This window comes from Schistocerca piceifrons, chromosome X (genome assembly GCF_021461385.2).
Source record: "Schistocerca piceifrons isolate TAMUIC-IGC-003096 chromosome X, iqSchPice1.1, whole genome shotgun sequence".
In the NCBI taxonomy this organism is placed as follows: Eukaryota; Metazoa; Arthropoda; class Insecta; order Orthoptera; family Acrididae; genus Schistocerca; species Schistocerca piceifrons.
The window spans coordinates 633417728-633437684 of record NC_060149.1 but is presented as its reverse complement, the minus strand read 5'-3'; the positions used below and the strand labels follow the sequence as shown (position 1 = coordinate 633437684).

Genomic DNA, 19957 nt, shown 5'->3' with positions numbered 1-19957 from the left:
TATGCTGTCTTCCAGTCTGTTACCTACATTCTTCATAACTGGTCAGCTTAAATATCTGAAAATGTGGACCACATTGCCTGGACATACCTATGTAACAATTTATGAAGAGTGTATCCCATGTTAACATCCGGATCAGACAACTGCAGCAAAGTGCTTGCAAGTGTTCTAGGATTTCATTCCAAGCAACAGTCATTATTCCCACTTCTAAATTCTCTAGCCTTGAAACTAGTCTGTAAGCCTGATTATGACACACTACCTTTTGATCCATGTTATTAGATGTCACCCAAAAGGAACTTCATAGCATCTGCTCAGACCAACCACCTCATTACCGAACCTTTTCAAATTAGAAATTTTTGAGTTAGTTTATTTCAATGCTTTCAAAAGAAGACCCCCACTGACTGATAGAGGTGGATAAGATGTGCAGAGGCTTTCAACAAAATCGAAGAAAAAGAATGTTTCTGTACAGCATCCTGCAGTGCACATGCCAACAAAATTTAATGGATGTGCAAAGCATGGAATGTGTTCTGTGTATTTATTTACCTTCTTAATTCGTGCTTCTACGCCACTATATTTCCCACTCATGTTAGTGGTATTGTCATAGCTTTGCCCATAACAATCTTTGATATCAATGTCATTTTCATTTTAAAAATCAAGTAAGCTTTGGGTGAGTTGCTCAGCAGTATGGCCTTCGATGCCCAAGAACCTTACAAATCTTTTGACTGGTTCCGATGACAGGACAGAGCACACCATCAGAGCCAGCAAGTCTGTGTGCAATATATCTGGAGTGAAATACACTGATACAGAATCATATCTGCATCCCATAATTCCACAAGTAATATGATCCCACATGCTTGATGCAATGACATGGATAAATTCCTTGCATATTGTTTTTAACAAATATGAAGTATGTTCCTTCGCTTTCATTTCCATGTATATTTTTGTCAAGAAAAACATCATATTTGGCTTTTAATTCCATTAAAGCTAAATAATTTTCACTATAAGGTGATCCAACAATTTTATACCAAAATGCAAAACCCCATTCTGCTACACAAGTTATAACTGCAATAATTCATTCTAAGAGAGTCTGCCAATACTTTAGTTGAGTCTCAGTTTGACTCACAGGTTGAGAATAGACATGTACATCCTTGTTTTTGCGAACTAACAACAAAATTATCACTTTTTTTGTAAAGTGCTTTCTTCGTGCTTTTCCAACAAAATATTTTCTTTCAGTCACCTAATCCATGTTTCATAGAACCTAACAAACCATCTGAATCTTAACTTCGCAAATGAAACAAATGTCCCCTTCAGATTCTGAATAACACAATCTCTCATGTGCATTTTCTTTGTTACATTATGCCTATGTGTGGAAAATGACTTTTGGCGAAATTATTGTACATTTTCATTGAACACAAAGGATTACTGTTAATATGTTACACTTCACTATTTCCATTTGCAATCCAATAATCACAATCAAAGCTGCATGGCCATTCATCAGTTATTGTTGTTTTGCTTTTGACTTATAGAATATGTAACATCCTCAGACACATGATACTTTCCATCTCTCTTTGGCCTGAAGATGTCTCAGGGGCTAGACAGCTTGCCATGCTTTTTAACTTCTCTTTGATTGGACGTAACATGGCTGGGATGGGAAGACTTGCTATCTGTACGAGTTACAGAATCATTTTTAGAAAATTTGGCAACATTGGGAAGAGTTGCAGATCCTTATAAATGCTGTATGTTATAATGGGTCTACTGCCATCATCTATACAATGAAGCATAACTTCTATATTTTCTGCTTCAATTGCTTTAGAATCAGTAACATCATTCATAACACAAAGGGCTCACGTTTTTTGATGTAATAGTTTTTTTTTCCATTTAATATTTTGCTTTATTCTTTGCACTTCTAGGTGCATAGGGCTGGTTTTTATCTGTAGGCCTGCTGCTCATGGTGGCTACCTTGATCTGCACAGAACCATAGAAGGGAAAATAAATTACAAAATAAAATGGAATTCTACTAGTTCATCGTATATTATAATTATAATTTACAACCATTTTGTACTGAAGCCAGTGCTGGTTGGCTCCATCAGGTGTAAGAGCCAATAAATTCTCACAAGGGAGGAATAAAGCAATGAAATCAACTTTCTGAAACTACCTGCACTATGGAGTAAGGCTGAGTCCCAGGTTTCACAGCCTTCAGCAGTTCACCCTGGTGGGACCTCATTTGTGAAAAACGTACAAAAAACAATTTTGTGTGGTACAGCAGACCTAAAGAAATATCATTAATTGCATGGGTACTGCCACACTTTCACTTAACACAAGCAGTAACGTTACTGAACAACTTGAATGCACTGCCAGCAGGAGAGGACAATGGCCAGACCCAGTCAAACATGGATACAGTGACAGATGCACAGACATCTGCACTATTTTATTGTGAACTGTCAATGTACTGTGTCAAAACTACCAGAAAATTAAATTTGTTGAAAAATTTCCTTGCAAAGAAAGTAGATATACCCAGTCACTAACAGGTACAAATATCAACAAAGTTCTCGACAGGAGAACAAAGCACTTTAGCTGGTGATTGTGGGTGAACTGTATAAGACAAACATGGGTCATCACGGTGTTTTATCTGTGTATTTTGAGACCTACATTGCAGTATTACATCATTTTGATGTGACTGTTATGGTTTAGCCAGCATAGTGTAAAACTGTACACAGTCAGTAAAATTTTCTCAGAATTCATTTGTTTACATTGACGACTTGTTCACTGTGTTCCCTTTGTGACTAAATTATATACTAAATTGCAGATAGCAAAAAGATCTGTACAACAGTCTATGACAGCATATATTTATCTTGTGCAGTTCGCACCGAACCACGATTTTTCAGTTTGGCAGTTACATGAGCCACCTCACATCTAACACAAGTGTCGCAAAATGTCAAAACCTTCAAATTTTACACATTCCCAAGATGTTTCACATCAAAAAGTGTCCAATGCACTAGGATCATAAACAGTTGGTCTTAGGTTCCTACTGGAATTCCACTAGTGTGCTAATTTGTTTTAACAATTGTAATGGAAATGACTGTGGTGTCTATTTTTATCTGTATAATTTGGTTTTAAATATAATAATTTTTTATTTCCTTTTGTATCACTGCCCTCATCATCATTTTAATCATCATATTGATAATTTTTCTTCCTTTTATTCTTTTTTGTTTGAAATTTTTGGCTTATGTCATTACAATAACAGTGTTTTTATTACTCTACCATAATATTTAAAATTTTTAAAAATTACATCTACTGATGAAAATTTCTGTTTACAGTCTGTACAAATTTTTAGTAAGCCTTGCCCAGAGGGATATGCAGGGAAAGGAGGAGGAGTACATAAGCTTCAGTGGGGTGATGGCTGCAGCAGGGAGGAAGTAGTTGCACCAGGGCTGATATCATATGTTCTGCGATGATCATCTGCTATGTTAGAAATGTTATAGAAGTGCAAAGTTTGGTGAAAGCTCATTATAAAGATGCTCAAGTTCATACATGTGCAGTAACAAATATTAAACAAAATTGAAGAAATGTTTACAATTCAACTCCGCAATGACCAACAGCAGTGAAAAGTGACACACCATCTATCGAATTCTTCCAACGTCTACCAAGCTGAACTACAGTGGCTAGGCTCACTGAAAGTTTTATAGACTGTATATCTGCAATGCAATAGTCCTGAAACAATATGTACATTTTCTTGGGTGGTTACTGTCAAACAAACATTTAAAACACAATTCTTTTTGCACCACATGAAAAATGCTACCTTACTGCAACCACTTTTTTTTTTATACGAATTCACTTCATCAAGTTTGAACAAAACAATAAACTTCCTACAATTACTGGAATGAGGCATTCAAAGAGGGGAAATTTGACATTTACAACCAAATTAAATGAAGAAAAATAAAGACCACAATCATTTTGATAAGGATTAAAAAAACTGTTCTGCAAATATTGAGCATATTACATTTAGCTTACGCACCTACAGCCTTAGCCATTATGCTACAGAGCTAGTGGTTAAACTCTTGTTATTTCTAATGGTTTAGTGTCTCATGAGAAATTATTTTCACCACATTTTCACAAAAGGGGTGAAACCTGGCACCCAGCCCTACACCTCTCTCCGAGTGGTTTCAAAAACTCAATCCCACCCCTGGTGTCTGAGTAGCAAAAAAGTCTTTTGTGTGTGACAGTAAATGAATTATAATGTTAACATTTTTTCATCAGATCAAACACTGATAATTATACCTACATTGCTATATACATTGTATATACAACAAAATTTTGTGTATATAAAAACAAAACAAATAAGCTTACCTTATTCTTCAGTGCTGCTCATTTTCCTGTCAGCAAATTTTGCAGCACTCTCTTAATATCTTTTGCTGTTGTTGAACAGCAGTACTGCACCCTATTAACCCACAGTGATAGGCAAAGGACAACACAAAAGACACGCAAGAACTGTGAAACTTCAACATGTTATATAATAGTCGACCAACAAGAAAGCAACTTCCACTCTAGACAGCTCATACCAAAAGTACTGTGTGAATAGTAAATACACTACAAAGGGAATTAACAGGTGTAATAGTACACCTCCAAAAATAAATGGTTTCCATTAATTACTGTCTTACTGGTAATCAACAGAATCCTATTCTAATTGACTGGGTTGACAAGTTCATACAACATTAGGGAATTTCCTTGCAAGTTTTGTGATGTTGTCAACTTACGACAGATAATGTATGGTGTGCCCAGGGTTTACTTTTAGCAATGAGCTAAAATTGTTACTACTCATGGTAGGTTTGGACACCACCATCTTTCCACTGGATGGCACATAGAATACCATTCATACCTAACTTTATAGATTTTTTTTGCACCCAGGGGACTGCAGCATTTCCTAACTTTTGCTACGTAGCTAATTTGGCACTGGTGTTAAGCATATACAGAAAGCATTCATTCAATTTGGTGTACAAACAATGAGCAAAGCTGGCTCATGTGAGTTACTTGTGACAAAGATTATGGCTGCGTGACATCTGTGGGTGATATAATACAAACAGCTCGTAGCATACCGTATTAGTGGTTGACTAATAATTAATAATTACAAGTTACTCTACGCGTATTAGTGGTTGACTAATAATTAATAATTACAAGTTACTCTACGTCCACATCTTGTTCAAGATTGTAAACTTAACAGTTGCCTTCTCTGTAAAGTAGAGTAGATAAGTCATCTGTGACACACCTAAGAGCTGAGCACAATGTTTGGGAAGGTATGAGTATTTTAGAGCACACCAGCTCGAGCAGTATGAGTAATAACAATTGGTGAACTGGTTCCACACAAACTGCAAGATCTGTGTGTAGGTACCAAATTCTGTTTATGTATCATACCAAGGACTAGTAAAATTTGTGTCAGTGAACTGAAGCTGTTTTCATGTTGAAGTTGTACCAACACACTACTATTGTACAAAGCGAACTTTCACTGCTGGAACTGTTAAACATTATTTCTGAGTCACTATGGTCGGATTCCAGGGTGTCTCCTAAAAATATCAATGCCTCTCTCCCTTTTTTTTTAATCTTTTGAACTAAAATTAAGGTAACTCTGTCATCAATCCTAAATCTGGTTTGAACACTATAGTGCTTTACTTGGAAGTGGTATACCCCTACCTCCTTCCAACCTTTGAACTGACTAATACAGCCACTTACAGGGGAACATATAGTTTTAACATGGACTCTGAACTGCAATGCAACTCAGTATTTTTTATGTAAACAAACATTTCCAGAGGTGAAAGAAGCTATTCTAGGACTGACCAGGCATCAACCCCCAACCTTCAGACCTGTAGTCTGGTACTTAACCACTCAGCCAACAAGCTACACGGATCAAAAATTATTGGTTTCTTTATCAAAAAGGAGAAGATTTTAAGTTTGATTGTTGCCAGTATAGAAAAGAAAGTGCACCAGTCTACCACTGCGTTTCAGTAATAGTAATACAACAACTGGGGAGAAACAACAATGGCTAAACGGTGCTTCCCATGAATTTCTGCTGCAATGAATATTCACTTCTGTCATTAGGGATTAAAAGCTATGGCATGAAGCCTTAACCCTCTCAGACCCACTGTTGGACTATGGCTGACACATTTCCCTTCATGCAAAATAAATAAGAGTTGGTGAGAATGCAGTGAGTAGGAAAGCTGAATTGGAAAGGGTTAAGTGTACTGAGAATTTCTCAACCATCACATGTAAAGAGCAGCTAATGATCAGTACTCCATCTCAGTGTTCAAGTTGCATGCAATTGTTTATTATGCCACAGTCACATGATACAAACATGTCACTGCACTGCTTGGGCTGTAGCTTTGCAGTTGGCTGTTGAGCAGCCCAGTTTGCAGTAAACTGAATTTGTCTTGGAAACAGAATATTGAGCCTCTACAGTTCTTCCCCTTCTTGAAAAAATTGAGAACTGATATGATTTATAGTAATACTACATGAAATGACTTCATATTCCCCTCACCATTCCATAATACTCTGCATGGATTCAGAAGATCTCTATTACGAACATTGGAGGGGGCTGGTGGCTTCATTACTTGTTAGTCAGGGTAAGGGGACCAGTGAATGTGGATTTCAATGTTTGATCCAGACATTCAAGTGACACAGCTGTCAGCACCAAAAAGGTAACACTGTCAATGATGGATTGCTTTATAGGGAACAAGTATAGCTCAGCTGCTCACCCACATGCACTATAGACAGTGTGGTGAGTCTACAACTGCAACCCTCTAGACAGTCTAGACTGTGTTTATTATGTTGTTACTCTGTCCCAGGTGAAAGAATTATCAGAACAGTTGACCGAGAATATTCAGGGAATGGTTTCAGATCCAAGGGGATGGCCTATTACTTATGAAATTGTACCTTTCCAAACAATGTTAAGAAACAGAATTCCTGATCTGTGTTTACCTTCAGAAGGCAAAATTCCAGTGCTGCTGAAAGACGTATGTAAAAGTAATAGTTCCTTCCTTAGGGAGTAAAGAGAGATAGCTTAGCGGTGGAAAAAAGGGGGAGGGGGGGGGGGGGGGGCAGCAGGTCTCTCAAACCCCAGATTGAGAGGGACCCACCTGCTGTGAGTATGAGAGGAGGCAAAAATGGAAGGAGGTACAGCATCAGAGAGAGTAGGAAGTTATACATTGCATTGGTAAGCACTGTACCAGCATCAGTCACGTGAAACCCCCCCCCCCACACACACAGAGAGAAGTGGGGAGGGGGGGGGGGGGGAGAGATCAAATGTTGAACAACTGGATACTGAATGTTCACAGGGAAGACAGTTCTTTTATGCCCACCATTGGCTAAATGTATGAACGGACAACTGGCATTGCCAGACTTTTTTGTTTTTATGTAGAAACTATCCAATAACTGGGTTGATCGGCGAGCAACAGACAAGCATTGCAGGGAATTAGTACACAGGAGAGTGAGCAAATGGATCAGGGAACAGACTGGAGTGTAAGGTATAGTTAAAAAAGTAACTAAGCTAAAATAGAGGTGGGCAAGACAATAGCCAGATGGATGGATTGTAAATGAACCAAGATTGTTCTTTGGTGACTTTGTTGAAAGTATGTCACTGACAACCACCCCCAAAAATTAACAAAACTTTCCATCATAAAACAAAATAAATTATTCTTTGCTTTAATGTACATCTACGTCTATACTCTACGAACCATGGTGAAGTGCGTGGCAGAGGGTACATGCAACTGTACCAGGTATTGGGGGTTTTTACTCTTGCGATTTTGTCTTCACTCATCAACCTACGGTGCTCAGAGGTTTATGTGAAGTGTTGCCCTTTCCTCATAAGCTAGCCACTTCAAATATGAGCCAAAGCAGCAATACAGGATCTTGTTAGAGACAAATTTTCAGTTTCAGAATGAAGCTTATATTACTACGGATAAGAATTTGAAACATGTCACTGAGCACTAATAGGAAAACGGATATGATTCTTTTTAGGCTGTTATTGTTTTAAGTGTGATTTACGAGTAAAGGGTTCTTTAATATCATCCAGAAAGTCAATAAGAGTGTATGATGAAAGGTGAGCAATACCCAGAGAGAGAGACACTACAAGAGAGACACGTCACATAAAGGCTTACCCATAAAATTACTAGTGTACGCAAGGGCAAGGTGAAATGTTCTCAGCATAGTACAACTATATCAACAGATTTTCATTTCTACTATGCTTTTTCATGTTGTACAACAAAGTTACATTAAGTGTCAATTTGTTTATGCGGTTTTTTAAAGCTGTCATGTTGTGTTTCCCTCAAATTGAAAAAATGAAATGCCATACTTTCATGAAAGTTCTTTTTTGTATGATTTATCGCCAACAGATTCATACTTGTCTAGTGAAGGCTTCTGAGTATTATCTCTTACCATAAATGATAAAACAGGTATGCAGCAGATTCCACAGGCTGTACTTCTCACTCTCCTTCATTTCTATCACTGAAATTAGCTATACTTTCAGTATTTTGCTTAGTAGATACCAGTTTCCCACAAACTTGTGTGCTGTCATACCCCTAGACATAGTGACTTTAGATACAGTAGATTTGTTATAACAACAACATATGCACTGACAACACCATATAGTTAACAGGTATATTGGTGTCTCAAAAATGTTACAGTACAAGGGGAAAATTACAATATGAATAAGTCTCACACACACGACCATTGTCTCTCACTGCCAAGTCCAGCCTCGGTGGCCAGAGATTGTAGTCACATGTATGAGAGTTGTGCTTGTATGAATTTGTGTCTGTTTTGCCTACTTTAGAAGAAGGCCTTTTGGCCAAAAGCTACTTGTTTAGCAGTCTTTTTGTTGTGCCTGCCTGTGCCTCAACATCTCCATAATATGTCATAAAACTTACAGCAGAACACATACTAACATACAGTAAGTTTCAATGCAAGTTATGAGGTGAAAGTGATTAGAATGAGTAAATTCATTTCACAACCGGATCAGTTAACAAAAGAAAATCACTGGTCATTCTCATACATATACTAGAAAACAGAGTGAGAAGGGTGTTAGTTCGATGTTCTCAACACTTCACTAGGCATCACAATCCAGGGCATGTCTATTGTTATGCTGTATCCTACACAGTAGGCTGAAATTTCATCCAAACAATTTACAATAATACAACAGCTGCTTATTAGTTTTCACCACTTCTAGCTTTTCACTTCAGGGACTGAGTTACACTTAACCACTGCTAAGTAACAACATGACTGCTTATGTTAATTTATCAACATCTGTTTCCTTTTGTCTGACAGACACCAATGTTTTTGTTCTCAGTATTTATCTACTGAATTTTTGTGGTAGAAATACTTCTCCGATGACGTGTGGAATCCAGTGTGCAAGTTAGATTTTTGCAACAGTGAAATCCTGTATCTTATAGAGACCTATTTCTCTTATTAACCTTTGGGATACAGACACAGATGATATAAATAAAGAATATAAAAGTTTCCTAGCAATAAGTATTTGCTCTTATCACAAAGGTACCTTGCATGAAAGGTAACACAAAATGGCCACAGAAAAAAAGTACACACTTGTTTAACATGTAATTAAAATATTTAATTATCAGTTTTCACAATAAGCAGCATTTCATTGTAGAATATCTTCAGTTCCACAACTGATTACCTTTTCTTTTCTTGAAGATATAGGTCAGTGAAGTCTACATTTTGATGGTCAATGGAAAGATGATTTATAAGTCCATTTTATATGAGAATTCTTTATGGTCTCCAGTTAATCACATTTGTAAAAGGGTTTCCTTTGTCAAAGACACAGAATCTTACCGACCCCAACCACCTCCCCCACGACCACCACCGCCACGACCACCACCTCCACCCCAACCACCCCCTCCACGTCCACCACCTCCACCCCATCCACCCCCTCCACGTCCACCACCTCCACCCCAACCACGACCACCACGACCACCACCACCTCCACGACCTCCACCACGTCCTCCAAAACCACCACGACCTCCAAAACCACCGCGTCCACTTCCTCTTCCACCTCGGCCTCCTCTGCTGCCACCTCTACCTCCCCTAGGATTAGGAGCACCTGGAGGTTGTGGCAGGAACCTTCGCAAAGGAAGCAGCTTTGCCGGGTCAATGTAGAACTGTAGACAAACACAGAAAACAAAATTTTATGCAAAGTCCAATACTTTTCACTGGAGAAGTGAAAAATAATGCCCATCATTTTCAACGGAAGTTGCATCCACTGCAATAATTTGACAAAACCGAATGAAAGATTCAAGAGACAAGATGACAAAATATTTACATTAAGGATAAACAATTTTGCAAAGCAATTTACTGGAATTATTAACTTAGTGTGGAGAGTAGTTTTGAATGGAAAGATATTCGCCATATTATACAGGATTTTTATTATTTAATAAATAGAAATCTGTGAAACTCTTGAAGCTTGCAGAATGACCTGACTGCTTCAGCAATTTCTATCTTATGGTAGGTACAAGAGCATCAAAGAGATATCTGTCAAGAGGCGAGACTAATACGTGGTTCCTGAAGAGGAGCAGTAGCATTTTTAGTACCTTCAGAGGCAACAGACTGGATGATTGACTGAACTGGTCTTTTAACATTGGCCGACATGGCTGTGCTTTTTGGTGCTGCAATTGGCTGAAAGCAAAGGGAAACTAGAGCTGCTGAATGTATTGAGGACCTACAGCTCTACTGTATAGCTTAATGATAACATCCTCTTGAGTAATATATTTTGAAGGTAAAATAGTCCCCCATTCACACCTCCAAGCAGGTCTAATCAATTGGACGTCATTAAGAGAAACAAAGCTCGCATTCTACTGAATGGAACATGGAATGTTATTTCCTTAATTGTGTAGGTAGGTTAGAGAACTTCAAAAGAGAAATACACGTTAGATATTGTGAGATCCAGTAAGTGTGATGACAGGAAGAATAGACTTCTGGTCAGATGCATACAGAGTTTTCAGTACAAAAACTTCGTAGCTTTGAGAGATGTGGTGAATGCCACAGAGGATCAAATAAGCAAAACTTACAAGGTCCAGTTGAAATCCTTGCATAACACACGTGATATCGAATTTAGGTGACAGAAGAAGAAAATACAAAAATGCAGCAAATGAAGGACTTTTTAGCATCTAAGGGGACACAAGGGAAGCAGGAGTTGGAAAGGGTTGTAGTCTATCTCCAATGTTATTTAATCTACACAATGAGCAAGAAGTACAGAAAATCAAAGAGAAACTCGGAAAGGAAATTAACATTTAAGAAGAAAAAATTAAAACTTTTTTGTTTATAAATGAAATTGTAGCTCTGTCACAGACAGCAAATTACTTGGAAGATCAACTAAGTGTAATGAAGTTTCTTGAAAAGATGTCATACACTGAGATGACGAAAGTCACAGAATACCTATTAATATCGTGTCGGACCACCTCCTGCCTGGTGTAGTGCAGCAACTCGGCATGGACTCAACAAGTTGTTTGAAGCCACCAGGAGAAATATTGAGCCATGCTGCCTCTATAGCCTTCCATAATAGCAAAATTATTGCCTGTGCAGGATTTTTTGCATGAACTGACCTCTCGACTATGTCCTATAAATGTTCAATGAGATTCATGAGGAGTAACCTGGGTGATCAAATCATTCACCTGAATAATCCAGAATGTTCTTGAAACTAATCATGAACAATTGTGGCCCACTGACATGGCACACTGTCATCCATAAAAATTCCATCGTTGTTTGCTGTAAGTGGTCTACAAGTAGCTGAACATAATCATTTCCACTCAATGATCGATTCAGTTGGACCTGAAGACTCAGTGCATTCCACATTAACACAGCCCGAACCATTTTGGAATCACCACCAGCTTGTACAGTGACTTGTTGACAAAATGGGTCTATGGCTTCATGGGATCTGTGCCACACACTAACCCTACCATCAGCTCTTACCAATTGAAATCAGGACGCATCCAATCAGATCATGGTTTTCTGGTCATCTAAGGTCCAACCGATATGGTCATGAACCTAGGAGAGGCACTGCAGGCGATATTGCGCTGTTACCAAAGGCATTTGCATCAGGGGTCTGCTGTCACAACCCATTAGTGTCAAATTTCGCTACAATGTACTAATGGATATGTGGCCATTTCCAAAATGGAGTGTTCCCTGCATCTAGCTCCAACTACCATTCTGCATTCGGCGTCTGTTAATTCCCATTGTGCAGTCATAATCACATTGGAAACCTCAAAAAATTTACACACTGAAAGCAGTAAATGAGTTTTGCTATTTTGGCAGCAAAAGACTGAAAATGGTCACAAAGTAGAGAGGATATAAAATGCTGACTGGCAGTATGAAGAAAAGCATTTATGAAAGTGAAATGTGCTACCATCAAATGCAAGGTACTTAGGAAATCCTGAGTGACCAACAAATTGTCGATTTGTTAATGGAGGGAACTCTATGAGGTAAAAATTGTAGATGGAGACCCAACATTACACTGCAGTAAGCAGGTTAAATGGATGTAGGTTGTGAAAGTTATGCAGAGATGAAGACAGATGCTTATGCAGGATAGCATAGCATGGATAGTTGAATAAAACCAGTCTTCAGACTGGAGATTGCAACAAAAACAGATGGAAATCAGAAACTATTACATAATCGTTTTACCATAGGCCGCATTGTTCCAAGAAATAGGTACTCCTTGCAATCATTTGCTCTTCAGTCCTTTGCCTGGATTGTCTGAACTTTCTGACACTTCATATGCTGCTGCCAGATTTTGATTTCCAGGCAAAGCACTGTTTACAGTATTCATATATGATACAACAATTATTTCTGCTACAATTACCTTTCTGCATTTGTTAACTCTCAAACAGCTTCTCAGTGAAAATCAAGAAGCGCAATTTGTGATGGAATCCCAGTGTTCTCAGTAATAATTGACTAGTACCCAAACACGGTTCATCTCCACTAAGCACCTATATAGCTGAAATGCACATGTGAGTATAGACTCCCGTGGTCTGTACGAGTGAATGCGGCAACAGCACTGTGTGTTCACATACTGGATTATAAGTAGTGGGTCATTATTATGAATGTGATACTTATCACTTTACCATAAATTGTAAAACAATTTCTAAAAATTTGCCTCTTATGGTTTCTCTTAAACCTTATCAACCATTTAGCTGTTCTCACAGACTTAAATATCATGTGGTGAGGTACCCACATAAGAAAATGTGAAAGTGAAGTGCTTACTGAAATAATTATAGCCGTGAATACACACTTTGATTTCATATTGCATAAATTATGATAAAGTTCTGAGTGAGTTGCTACTGTAATTTTTAAATTAATTGTGTGACACAAGTAAATCTCAAATTTTCATATGTATCCTTTTCATAGACTGTATTTTTCTGAATTGCAATTTCTTGGACACTATGTTACAGCAATTTACTGTTTATTGCAGCAAGCAAATTAATAACAATACATTGAAATATTTTGGATTTTTATGAAATTTAAACAATTTATTGCTATTATATTAAAGCATTGTATATATTTTATTGTTATTATTATTAAAACTGTACACATGTGTCACATGTTAGAAGTGGGTTGGGGAGGTGGTGACAGGTTATATAAGGGGCAATAAATAGTTTCCATTCAAATCTGAGTCCAGAATCAGTATGCCAATAAGCCAAAATCACCGAGAGCATTAAGGCGATCATCGCATCGAAAAACAAGGTTGAAGATACACATATGGTAAAACAATGTGTCCGGCTGTGTGAAGAAGTCCATAACTGCTTGCTGCACATCCTCAACTGACAGGAACTGTCAACCTTTCAACACCTTTTTTTAAAGAACTGAATACATGATAATTGCATGGGGAGAAATGAGAACTATAAGGCGCGTGCTCATGTTGTCACCCACTTCAGGTAGTGTAACTTCTGTATTACAACATCTACAATATGGGGACGTGCGTAATCATGAAGCAGCTGAACCCCACCCACAACAGTGGTTTAAAACATACATGGTGCCTCATACACATTCGTCATCCTCCGATGGATGTCTATCAGTTTTTGTCCTTTGGCAGCCAAGAAAAGACTAACAGCACGTTCATCCTGCTTTAACACTTTGGTAGTAACGTTCCCACAGTTCACGATTCTATATTTACTGCTTGCAAGTTGGAAAGACATAAACACCACACTAATCCCTTGCCTACATGTTGGAGCTTATATACCCGCATTGGAGTTGCACTATGTTCTTATATGCTGCAGCAATACTCTCAAATGAAAACTTTTTATTGCCCTTACATGTGTAGTCAACTCCGTTTGAGAACATTGTGCAAAAGCTTAGCAATGTTTTGGTCCCTGATTGCATGCCTATCAACCAGCCAGTGTGTCAACTACACAATGAGTTGTAACTTTTACTTCAGTCATTAATTACATTTTGAATATTGTTTGTCAGGAACTTGTTCCTCATTGACCCCCAGTCTCATCAAACTGATCGGAAGGAAATTTTTCAGAAACATATCCCAGTCCCAAGCCAAGAAAGGTTGAAGCTCTATTTCACAATGTGGAGGATTCATACAATACTGAACTATCACAGTCAGAGATCATGTATAATTATGTAATCCTAATCATGTGCAAAGTTTATTTTGGTTTCAAAATTGTCACATGACCATTCCTGTCTTGATTTAAACTGTAGTAGATAACCAGACGCTGTTTAGTTAATGACTAATCCAAGTGAAAATGTTACATATTCAGGTTAGGAACCAAATTATACAGCAAACCAATGTTCTCCAGAGAAACGACATGTGGCTTATGGCTACTGTTTAGTGGCATAATTGCAATAAAATCTGTAATGATATTCCACTCTCCTGCAATGGGGGTACGCTTAGTTAAGGTAAACACAGATTTGTGACACTGAGGGTAGCTGGGAGACAACTGAATAATGCACAGAATTAACTCATAAAATTCACCTGGATCTCTATTTAGTAAGCTCTGGATTCTTACATTGACATCCCAGTACATACACTAGCTTATGATAACTGCGGTTGACAACATGAATCTGTTTGACAAACAGCAGAATAACATGAATCTGTTTATGAGAGACAATAGCGTCTATCCAGGGTATACACGAATAAAGGAAATGCTTATTATAGTCCGATAGCTGACATTCCACGCACTGTAGCTGGTTTCCTCCTATCAGAGCACTCAACATCGCGCCCGAACCATTCGCTGTTGCCAAATTGCCACAATTAGTCAGTTCACTTCCAATTCCTTGTACATCTTTCTTTCTTGACGCGTCTGGATTCCGAATCCTGGGTCTGGCCCTATTATTTCGTATTTCATCACACAAGATTATCCCCTCCACACACACAGATGCTGATGTTTCATACACAACAGTAACCAACCACTACTTAATTCTTCTGCATAAGACATGATCCCCCGTCACATATACAGTAATTATAATCACAGAGAGCAACTACATTTTACAGGCTTCACAGCACATAGTATGAAGCCAAATGTTTGAAGGCTGGAATTAATCATTGTGACTGGCACCATAATCACAAATGCAACAACCTCCCACAGTGTAATGGCGTAGTGCAGTGGTTAGCGATAAAGCTGACATGTGGAAGGTCATACATTTGAATCTCATTAAATGCAAAGAATTTCTTTTATTTCTGTAAATCTAATTAGAACACACTATTATTTTTATTCAATTAATTGTAATTTTTTTTATTAGCAATACTCTGTCATATTATTTTCGTCACCGTATTGACCTTTCTATTTGTTCTGACTTTCTTCCTATCATTCATTTTTTGTGTGGAATCTGGTTGTGTCACCTATAATCTGCAACCAAGAGACAACCAGGACTGCTCATCAGTTGGTAACACAGCAGCCTGTGTGGCCAGTAACAGTGAGAAATTACAGTTTGCTTTTAGTGCTGTAACTGAAATATTTCTATCTTGAGTTAGCTCATACAGGTTAACCCTTAACGTCATAAACAAAGTATCCTGATTTTAGTTCTGCTGCAAAATGTTGATCACCGTTTTTCGGATACATTGCACATCATGAGGTTGTGGTTAGGTTAGCACACAAGTTTAAATTCAAGGCTGCAAAATGCATGGCTGGCTGCAGTTCAGTCATTGGTCCCTTAAAATCAGCTGTTGAAAGTGTGCAGCAGCCTGTTATGTGCATTTTCAGTAAGTACTTACAAGAATTGAATTTAGTTAATGAGAAAACTACATTTTAAAACCTGGCTGAAGGAATTCCTCCTGGTAAACTCCTATTCCCTGTGGGAATGCTTTAAAAATATGCCATCCCATTACAGGAATGAAATTCCTTTAAATTAATAGAATATTCGACAACACTGCAACACAACAGTATTTCACGTACACTTGTGCTGATATAATTATTACAAACTAAAATTAATTGAAAAGTATGAAAAACTGTCCATGCAAAGAGTCTACAGACTTATTTCAATGATTCAGGCATCCTGATCTGGACCAAGAAGAAAAATGGAAACAAAAGTGTTTCATGACAGCATATTTGTATAAAATAGGTTTTGTTCATCTTGCAGTGTCAAAGTAAGAACTCCAGCTTTTGATGATAATCTCAACTGTCTTCATCATCAGCAACTGATTAACATAACTGCTGCTGTGATGACCTCACACAATGCGCAACAATCAGTCTATTATCAGTTAACATGTCATTCTGGCATCATCTGGAAAACTTTTTATAAATTCCTGCACGGGAACAGCCTGTGGCCAACAAAGCAACCTTAATGAGCTTACAATGTTTTGCCAACAGATACTATCACTTGTACTTTGTGGCTGATAAAGTAGCTTCAAAGCAGTCTCAGTTTTCAGTTCACTGATTGTGTCCCAATTTTGCTTGTAGGTCTTTATATTTATAAAATTAAATCACTTTATTATATTGTAGTGAAGTATAGATAATTAACAATAATCTGCCTCCAGTTTAACTGTATTTACTGTTAATCACTGTGAAATGAGGTATGGTACTTCAGTATTTACTTGACACTTCTAGCAAATAGTTTCAAAATTTTTTTATTGAATTCAGTAAATAGTTTTAATCGCCATTCTTGCTTCTGTATCATATTTTTACATGCTTGTATAACCATTGCAACGTTGTGATGCACTGAGGTGACCAAAGTCATAGGACAGCAATATGCACATACACAGATGGCGCTAGTATCGCGTACACAGGATATAGAAGGGCAGTGCATTGGCGGAGCTGTCATTTGTACTCAGGTGAGTCATCGTTAAAGGTTTCTGATGTGATTATGGCCACATGACAACAATTATCAGACTTTGAATATGGAATGATTGTTGAAGCTAGAAGCATGGGGCATTCCATTTCGGAAATTGTTAGGGATTTCAATATTCAGAGATCCACAGTGTCAAAGGCATGCAGAGAATACCAAATTTCAGCTATTATTTCTCACCATGGACAACACAGTGGCCAATGGCCTTCACTCAATGACCGAGAGCAGTAGTGTTTGCATAGGGTTGTCACTGCAAACAGACAAGTAACACTGTGTGAAATAACTGCAGAAATCAATGTGGGAGATATGATGAATATATGTTTTAGGACAGTTCTGCAAAGTCCCTTACAGAACAGCAAGGCATAACCTGCAGTGCCTCTTCTGGGCCCCTGACCATATGGGATCGTCTGGTCAGATGAGTTCCAATTTCAGTTGGTAAAACCTGACGGTAAGATTTGAGTGTGGTACAGACCCCATGAAGCCAAGGACCCAGGCTGTCAACAAGACACTGTGTAAGCTGGTGGTGGTTCCATAATGGTGTGAGTATGTTTACACAGAACGGATTGGGTTATCTGGTCCAACTGAAACTATCACTGACTGTAAATGGTTATGTTCGGCTACTTGGAAACCATTTGCAACCATTCATGACTTCATGTTCCCAAACTATGATGAAATTGTTATCAGGCCACAACTGTTCACGATTTGTTAGAACTTTCTGGACAATTCAAGCGAATGACTTTACCACCTCTGTCACCCGACACGAATCCCATAAAACAGTTATGGGACATAATCTAGAGGTAAGTTTGTGCACAAAATTCTGCACTGGCAACACTTTCACAACTGTGGATGGCTAAAGAGACAGTCTGGCTCAGTATTTCTGCACTACGCCAGCAAAAGAAGGTCCGACATGATATCAGGAGGTATCCCATGACTTTTGTCACCTCAGTGTATAAATAATATTTGTTTACTATTTAGGTAATAATGTCATGGGGAAAAACAGGTCTTAGCCCTTCTGAGATAGAACAGCTTCTCTTGGAAGATGTGTTCCATGACATCAGTTCCAAGTCTGAGCAACGAGGAAATTCATATGTGGAGGATGCTCTACTGGGATCTTCCAGAGGCACACCAGTGACCACCAAACACAACTGAGTTTTGACAAAGTTCAGTCAAACAATGAAGTATTGGTACATATTTCTAGTTCAGAATCAGATTCTGAAATTTCTAATATATGGCTGTAGTTTTGCTGTATCGTCTGAAGTTTTCTAAGCAGGGAATGAATCCATGTCAATATAACACTCAAAACATTTTTCCTAGCATTCAGTCCAGGAGTTCCTGTGAATTTGCATTACCCTCTAGACACTTTCTTGCAATTTTTCGCAGAGGAATTTCTTGATATGATGGTTTTAGAATCACATGAGTGTGCATCATAGGGTGGAACTTCACTAAACCTAAAAACAGTGCTGAAAGCTTTATTAGAGATGCTAGCAGTAATGGATTTTCATAGCCTAGCTAGTAGAAGCCTTTACTGGTCATCAGACACCAACTTCCACATTTCTAGAATTGCTTATGTGATGACTCTGAGAAGGTTATTGAAAATCCTGAGGCACGTTCATTTAAATGGCAACAGTAACACGCCAAAAAGAAATGAATCTAACTATGTCAGATTATACAATGTAAGACTTCTGCTATTGCATTTGAATAAAGTTTTCACGGTAATTCTTCAATCCCAGCAGATATTTATCAACTGACAAAAAGCATGGTAGCTTCCAAGGGATGAAGTTCTTTGAAGCCATACATGCCACTTAAACCTATAAAATGGGGTTTCATAATGTTTATAATATGGAGTGTTTTTATATGTTATATGTTAACACTCAAATTTATTAAAGAAAAACTAAAGCTGATAGTGTACCACTTGGAAAAAATGTTATTCTTTCATCTTCTCTACGTCTTTTCACAATGGAGGATACTGTTTGTTTTTTAATAGTTTTTTGCTAATTTACCACTTTTGTCAAACTGCTATGAATGGGATGTGGAACCATTTTCCTCACAAAATTTTTTTTCCAAAAGAAATAGCAACAGCAGATAAAAATTTGAAACTTGGGGAGTTAGATTTGCTATGGCAAGTGACATTTCTCTTTCCATGTGGAGAGACAGGAAAGAAACGTGTTATACTTTGTAGTAATATGCATAATCCAGAGGAAACAATGTTTGTAAGCAGACAAAACAAGAAAGGGGAAAAAAAGAATGTGTTTCTTGTCCTACATCAATTGCAGAATACAGCAGCTACATGGGAGGGGTGGATAAATTTGACCAGCAGCATTCACCATTTTCTCTTGCATGTCTAGGAGCGGATGGATGAAAATTTCCAATTACTTCAGTGGCAGCAACAGCAAATGTATGTACACTTTATAAAGACATTAACTTTCTCGCTGGGAATACTACACCTTTGTCATGTATACAATTTAGAAATATTCTAGCCAATGAACTAACTAGAAATTTCTGCTCAAAATCAAAAAGGGGCCAACATCCAGCCCAAAAATAGTGATTAGTAGATCAAAATTTCATAAATGAACTACAGGATTCCATGGGATGCAGTTCAGTAATGTGACTGAGCGTACGTCTACAGCCGGTACATCAAAGTGGTGTGCATTTGCAGCACATGAAGCGAACCTACATGTAGAAAGTT

The 19957-nt window shown here is 37.9% G+C and overlaps 1 protein-coding gene across 2 annotated transcripts in view; it reads right to left on the bottom strand.

The window, feature by feature from the left end:
* Window positions 1-9582: 9582 nt before the first annotated feature.
* Window positions 9583-19957, bottom strand: part of LOC124722078 (H/ACA ribonucleoprotein complex subunit 1) — a 71716-nt gene continuing 61341 nt past the window's right edge. For both annotated transcript variants that reach the window (XM_047247274.1, XM_047247273.1), the window contains exon 5: window positions 9583-10151. In XM_047247274.1, the coding sequence (XP_047103230.1) occupies window positions 9822-10151 (330 nt within the window). In that variant the 3' untranslated portion in view covers window positions 9583-9821. The remainder of the gene's footprint in view (window positions 10152-19957) is intronic.